The sequence below is a fragment of the Perognathus longimembris genome, chromosome 1 (genome assembly GCF_023159225.1).
Source record: "Perognathus longimembris pacificus isolate PPM17 chromosome 1, ASM2315922v1, whole genome shotgun sequence".
Classification (NCBI taxonomy): Eukaryota; Metazoa; Chordata; class Mammalia; order Rodentia; family Heteromyidae; genus Perognathus; species Perognathus longimembris.
In genome coordinates, this window is record NC_063161.1 from 119,954,795 (window position 1) to 119,962,513 (window position 7,719).

Genomic DNA, 7,719 nt, shown 5'->3' on the forward strand with positions numbered 1-7,719 from the left:
CTTTCTAAAATCTTTTACAGTTACATTAACTACATTAATATAAAGAATAAATAATTATAGTTGACTGGCCTGATCCATGTTCTCAAAGTTGAAGTCTATTTTTCTGATAGTTTTGGAGTGAGTCATATACTGAGTGTGTGTGTGTGTGTGTGTGTGTGTGTGTGTGTGTGTGGTGAGTTTGCTTTTGTTTTTGTTTTTGTGCACATTCTCAGGCTTGAACTCAGGGTCAAGGTGATATCCCTGAGCTATTTTGCCCTACCACTTGAGCCACAGCTACACTTCCAGCTTATTGGAGATATGAGTCTGACAGATTTTCCTGCCTGCTTTGAATTGTGATCCTATCTTAGCATCCTAAGTAGCTAAGATTACAGGTGTGAGCTACAACCACTCAATTGTGATGTTTCCTTTTGCCACATGTTATGATATTTGCATTTTGTGAGTTATTATTTTCTTATGTTAGAGGTGTTTTCTTATGTTTAGGTGTGTGAACAGTAGTATTTAACCTAAGACTATGTAGTTAATGTGAATTGGTAAAAAAAAAAAATCACAGGGCAGTTAGAAATACTTGAAATAAATATAAGGGTTTTGCTTTACTCTCTCTTTTACTTTATTCTTTGAGGAATGAAATGAGGTTATTGACTAAAGAAATATTTGTCTATAAGTTTCTCTCTGAGAATTCCTTTTACTGCATAGGCTAAGTTATGATACCTTGTAGTTTTTACTTGCGCTACAAAATTATAGTACAGTAAAGCTGAAAAAAATGTTTTTAAGAAAAAAAGCTAACCAGGAGCAAATACGTTGAAATTAGGCTGTTTTTCTTTACTTACAAAGCTTGCTGTGTTTACTTTTAGTTCAGTACTTGATTATATTATTCATTCTTTAATTCTCTGACTTCCCCCATTAGAAATGTAAACACAAGCACAACTCATTAATTTGATAGCCAGCCTTTACTGCTCAGGACATTACTCCTCATTAGATCTCTAGATAGAATGTATCTCTCTTGTTCAACAGACAACTTGAGCATCGGGCACTGAAGCCAAAAGCAGAACTTTGTAGAAATCGGGAAGAATCAAGACACTAAAGAACAAAAGAGTTTATGTCCACAGGCTTCCAAAGAGATGAAAGAATTTCACTTGTGCCTGCCAGAGGGTTGGGGGCAGGAAGGGAAACTAGCTTAGAGGAGAAACAAGGAGAAAGAGGACAGGGGAAGTAAGAAGGGAGAGCACAATGTTGGCAAACATTCTTAGTTCCTGGAAATTTCTGTTATTCCAAAATGGTCTCCAACTGATGAGCTGCTAGAGCCATTTGTGTTGTCAGACAAACTGAAAACATTTGTGTCATGGTCCTAAAACAGTGAATCCAGGCAGTGTACTATCACATTTCATAGCTTTGAGGGAAAACAAAGAAAGGAAAGAATGGGCAGAAGTTCACAGGGAAATGTCTGCTGCCAAGCTGGGTCACTTCATTTCCTCTCTATACATAGGCTGCCAAGACAGGGTCTCAGGTAGGCCCTACCCTTAGTGGTCTCCTGAAATTGACAAAGGGTTTTATTTGAGAATCAAAATTTACTGCAACAACATGACAGGTTGGGACAAGTTCCAATCTTACCCAGTTTTTCCCCCTTAATAAGCAGAGGATACAATAAGAATCCTGGTCCTCCTGTCATGTACACACACGTAGGTGTTTATGGGGGTTTACGTGGGCTGGGCGGAGGAATGAGGAGAGAAATGGGAAATGATCCTCACATGAAGCTGACATTCAAAGGACCACAGGACAAACATTGTGAGGAACTTTTATAAAGTCCCTCCAGAAAACTTGTGAAATGAGTATATTTTAATATATCTACTTGAGGAAATTGTCAAAAATCTTTTCCCCCAGTATTGTAGGTGATATCACACATTAACCTATACCTAAAAACCTACCACGTAAACTCTGGAATGACTGGTGTTTCAGATTTACTAAGTGGCCAGGTTAGAGTTTAAATTCAGGCTCATAGGAGCTTCGAGCCCTTGTTCTTTCTGCTGTACCATATTATCCACTCAGGGTTAGTTAAAAAACATTTTTTTAGCCTTCCAGCTTAAGCTTTCTGATTCCTTCTTTCTAGCTAATAATAAGCCAGCCTCAAGTCCTCCAGGGAGTTTTTTTTCCTTTAGGGCTGAAAGAATAAAAACACACCACATGCTCTTGAAGCCTCACTAATAGTCACAACTATAAAGGTTGGAGTCAGTGCTGAGAGAATATTATTAACAAATGGTTTAAAAAAAAACCAACAACAACCCTTAGTGTGACAGCAACCACCCACACCATTTGTAAAATTCCAGGGGAAGAAACATGACCCAGAAAGAAACAAATCTCAGTATCAGAAATATAAAAGGAGGAACATCATTGTCTTTAGACAGTTTGTTTAACTGTGAATGATAAAAATGTTTCAATTGATTCAATGGAAATTTTTTTAAATAAACAAGGTTTTAAAAAAATGTCATTTATGGGACTGTGGGATTCATTTCCTTTGCCTTTAGATCTTTGCCTCTCATTCTGAGCAGCAGATGCTCTCATGGAAAGAAGACTACCTGCTTTCCAGAGGATCTCTGTAACAAATAGCTTTGAGGGAGAGAGAAGGATCACGGGAGGAAAAGGAAAGAACTAGAAAGGGGGCTGGGGGAAAGGGGAAATTAAGAAAGTTGGCTTAATGCACATCATCTGAATTATTCAACTGCTAGAAAGCCAACAGATTTCTTTTGACATTTGACTGTCTCACTCTGCATCCACATTCATATTCCAGCATTTCCAGGACCGATGCTAAGAGAATTCTGTCCATCTGCACAGCCTAGATTTGTGACATATTTATCTTTCTTTGTAAAGTTGAGGCATAAAATTTTGAGGACATGAGTATTAATGAAATGGCATTTTAGTTCAGGAAGGTTACACAGCTTTAAAAGGACTCTTAGGAATCAGTCCTTTTACTGTACAGACATATTCTTTTGCAAATAAAACCATTCCACGCTCCCTCCTCTCCCCTGCCCCCATCAAAATGCTTAGACAGTGTTTTTGAATCCCAAGGTTTCTAAAAGCTTGTCAAATGCTTCTTTAAAGCAACAGGTATGACTGGAGTTAGTTGAAATTATGACCTCAAAGGCTAATGGTTTGGAGAGAACTGGATCTCCATGAGCCAAGAAAAATAAAACATTAAGGAAAGTATTCATTTAATCCCAACTTGGGTAACACACTCACCTGAAAAATACCAGTAATAAAACTAGAAACAGGAACATGTCTACAGTTTTGGAAGTCTCAGGAAACAATTTGTTCGAGAAGGCTGTGTTTTCCCTACATTGAAGGTTTTCCTGTTATTAAACATCCAGACCTTGCCATTTTCAATTTTAGCTAGTTTTAAACTCTTTGTCAAATATGTCACACATTGCTTTGCTTTCTGAGACAGTGTTTATTGAATTATAATGTATTCTCTTAATACTTCCAAAAAGGATCAAAGATGTATTCGATGATATTCTAAACATGATCTGACTTCTTTTTGATGTCCCAGAATGTTCATATCAACCTCAGTGATGAGGGTGTGGGCAGGTGGGGGTACAATGAGGTGATAGCCTTGGGGAGATAAGAATACTTTGTTCTCTCAATCTGTGGGGACCCAATGCTGTTTTAATTCTTATGTCTGATTTTCAAAGTTCATCTTTTTCTTCCCTGACTGCAATCTCTGTTGTTCATGTTTCAGGGTTGCCTCTGAAAGTCCCCTCCCCTTTCCAAATTGTGCTCCTAATATTTTATAAGCTTGGAAACATGATGACCCATTAGAATTAAAATGCACTAAGTAAAATCCCAAGAGGGGATTCACTAAGATGGATTCACATATACTTCAGAGGTCTTCAGAGTAGCAGAGAAAGGCATTACAAAGCAAGATAAAGTCATTTTCTCTGAGGAAGGTTGACAGATGAAACTCAGGACCCAATATTGGAGATTTTCTTATACTCAACAGTTATTCCCTGTTTATCTGAATTTAAATCTAAGTGGATTTCTGTATTTTTGTTTGCTAGCTCTGTCATTACTATCCAGGGGGTGTAGATTCTACTTGTTTCAGTCTACTCTAGTCATTCAGGCTCTTGATTGCCATGGCTAAATACAATTGACTTACTCGATGGCTCCTGGAGACTTTGTGTGAGTGTGTGTGTGTGTGTGTGTGGTGTGTGTGTGGTGTGTGTGTGTGTATGTGTGCTCATGTGCACACACAGTCTTGGGCCTTGAACTAACCAGAGCCTATGCACTGTCCCTGAGCATTTTTGCTTGAGGCTAGCTGTTTACCACTTGAGCCATACCTCCATTTTCAGTTTTGTGGCAGTTAATTGGAGGTAAGAGTCTCATGGGCTTTTCTGCATGGGTTGGTTTGAACTGCAATCCCCAGATCTCTAATTATTTAACCCCAAACACTATGGCAACAAAAATATTTTTTTTTGTTCTACAGTTTATTGGGTTTATAACTGGACAAGTCACACATGTTCAAAATGAAGCTCACACTATCCCAAAGCAGGGAAGGGCTGGAGGCTGGGGATCTGTTACTGGCCTTTGGGGAAGCTCCAAGGCAAGAGAGAGGTAGCCAACCCTGCCACTCCAGAGGAGTGGCAAGGGGGGTCGGGGAGAAGGGACAGGACTCCACCTGGCTTTGGTCACAGAACTCAGAGCCTCGTACTGGGCCAGGATAGATGGATGGAAGAGCAGGAGTCTCAAAAACCACCCTGCACAGGAAGCTGAGGGACTGCTCTACCAGTCTCACTTTCAGTGTCGTTGGTCCAGACCTAGACTCAGGGGCTGGCGCGAGGGGAAGGCAGCAAAGCAGTGGGGAGGAGACATTGATGTGTGGTGGCCAGGGGTAGCTAGACCTGTGGAAGAAGGCGGGAGGGGAGCTGGGCTTAGTTGCCTGGTGGCAGCTAGCAGCGGGTTTCATAGATGCCGCTGCGGCCAATGTAGCGCACCCATTTGATGACATCGTGGTCGCTGTAGTTCAGCTCAGGCTCAAACACCTTCAAGTGGCGCACCTTGAGGCCAGAGAGGGCAAATGGCACCTCAAAGTTCATGGAAGTGGGGGATCGAGCCCATTTCTTCTTGTCATTGGTCGGAAGAAGCTCAATCTCTGCACTGATCTGTGATTCCTTCATGCCAGCCATGTGCTTGATTTTCCACACAAGGGCATTCTCGCTGGCCTTGTACTTGGCCTTCCCCTTCATGCAGTTTACTTGCACCCCGCTCGTGTTCAGTGGTGTGGGGATTCTCACCTCAATCTTCAGGGCTAGGAGTGAGGGCTTGATGTTGGATTCGATGACCACCTTGACTTCCAGCTTGGTGCGCCCCACTTCCCACACCGGTGGAATCACTCGGAAAGGAAGGATGATGTCCTTGGTGGTACGATACCTCCTGAGCTCAAACTCTCCATCTGGCGGGATGAAGCTGATGCTATGCTCAGAGTCAAACTTGCTGAGTCTCACACACTGGTGGAAGGTGCAGTCATCGATGGCAATTGATTGCTTCCCACTCTTGCTTGTTTCATCAGCTGTGCCTTTGCCCTGCTTTTCAATGACAATTTTGTCATTCATCCCAAACTTGCACTCAGGCATGCCACTCAGGTAGCTCTTCATCACCACCCGGCCTGACACATGGGCACTCAGGACCTGCCCCTGTGGGGACATGAGCAGGTTTACACTCTCCAGCACATCCAGGAAGAATTCCTTCCGGCGATACTTGATGCCTTCTCGTCGCCAGCCAATCTGCCCAGTCACTTGGCTGGTGATCTGGGATTGCTCTTCTTTTGTCTGATGCTGACTCTTGATGCCTTGCTGGGTGATAAAGGTTTTCAGGGCGCCTGTCTCCGAGTTCTGTGGATAGCCAAAGTCGAGAATCTCATCCAGCAGCTTGTAGATGAGCACAAAATTGTTCTTGATGTTTTCCTCACTGATCTTGCCAAAGTAGGCAGCCATTATGTCACACATCTTATAGAGGAACTCGAAGACCATGGCAGCATTGACATTCTGCTTGGTGACAGCTGCCAGCCAGATGTTAGAGCGCTTAGCATGGAAGAAGCTGGTGCGAGCGATGTTGGTGATGGGGCTACGCATCTACTGCCGCACATGGATAACATTGACACTAAAGGCATCCACTGCATTCCTCCTGATGTCATCTCGCTAGACCCGGGAGATAAGCACCTCCCCTTTGTGATTATAGATGAATAAGCCTCCAATCATGGCTGCAGCTCAGTCTCCTCGGCCCATCGCTCTGAGAACAGATCTGGCGTCCTTGGCCCACTGCCTGGACAGTCCGGCCGCTCTCCGGATGTCCGCCCGCCCCCTTGTTCGCCCAACAAAAATATTATTGAAGAGATGACTATAATCACAGTTTTCAAAAAGAATACACTTTTTCCCTATAGTATATATATATATATATATATATATATATATATATATATATATATATATATATATATATATATATATATATATACTACAAAGATCACTCCCCGGAGATCTTGTGTAAATCCCTGGCTTCTTGCTTTTAGATGTAAACACCCTGTGTGGCTAAAAAAGAATCCTCTGGGTTAGACTGGAATCTGTTTTCCTAATTTGTCCTTACTGGCACTAATGTTCTTGTGCCTACATTGTTGGCACATAGGCATTTTTATTCTCAATCATTGAATATGCCAGATAAAAATAACCGACTCCATAACCAAGAATAGAGTAAGTAAAAAAAAAAGTCAGCGTTTACATAGTTTTTATTTTCTGCTAATGAAGTTGTTTAAAGAGACTTCATTGAACAAGTTTCAAATATTGACTTTTCTAGGATACATAATTTTTTGAAGTTACTCTGCAGAATGGCTATTAGAATTTCCATTTTAGCTTGGCCTGGCTTGTTTTGGCTTTAATGAAAGAGAATGCCAAGAAGCAGAGGTTAATAGCCCTTTGGGAAGGAAATGCTTCTGTTGGTACAAGTTAGGTGTCAGAATTTCTGCTATGACACTTGCTCTCTCTCTTACACACACACACACACACACACACACACACACACACACACATACTGCATACACATACATACCAACCTCCACCATAGAACCAAGTCAGTGTCACCAAAATCTACCATACCTGGATAATACACCCTGGATTTGGTTGATGCATATGCTCTTTTAAAATTCCTTTTTGATTATTGAATATACCATGTAAAAATAGCTGACTCCATAACCAAGAATAGAGTAAGTAAAAAATTCAGCATTGGGGAAGATCACAGAAATAGGAACAACTCTTTAGTTCTACTTACAAAAATAACCGTGGTCTTCAATTTGAAGGAAATTCTGTCAAAATGAAGAATCTAAATCTACTGATAAGAAAATAGACAACTCTAAATTGAGAGACATTTTACAGGATAATTGACCTATACTATTCAAAATAACAAGGTCAAGGAAGACAAAATCTTCCAGACTGAAGACTAAAGAGACATGACAACAAATGCAATGTGCAACTCTGCATTTGGATCTTCACAAAATAGATATAGAGGCTTTTATTAGAATAATTGATGAAATTTGAATACAGATATGGATTAAAATAGTATCATATCAAAGTTACACTTTATAATGTAGACAACTGAATTGGGGTTACTTAGACTGTCCTCATCTAAGATAAACACAATGTAGTGTCTAACTTATTCAGGGTACTCATAGACAGAGAAATAATA

At 40.8% G+C, this 7,719-nt stretch overlaps 1 protein-coding gene across 1 annotated transcript; it reads right to left on the minus strand.

The window, feature by feature from the left end:
* Nucleotides 1-4,460: 4,460 nt before the first annotated feature.
* Nucleotides 4,461-6,335, minus strand: LOC125359760 (AP-2 complex subunit mu-like). The gene has a single exon (XM_048357678.1). It carries the CDS (start codon nucleotides 6,114-6,116, stop codon nucleotides 4,935-4,937), a length of 1,182 nt encoding a protein of 393 aa, XP_048213635.1. The 5' UTR covers nucleotides 6,117-6,335; the 3' UTR covers nucleotides 4,461-4,934.
* Between the last annotated feature and the right edge of the window lie 1,384 nt (nucleotides 6,336-7,719).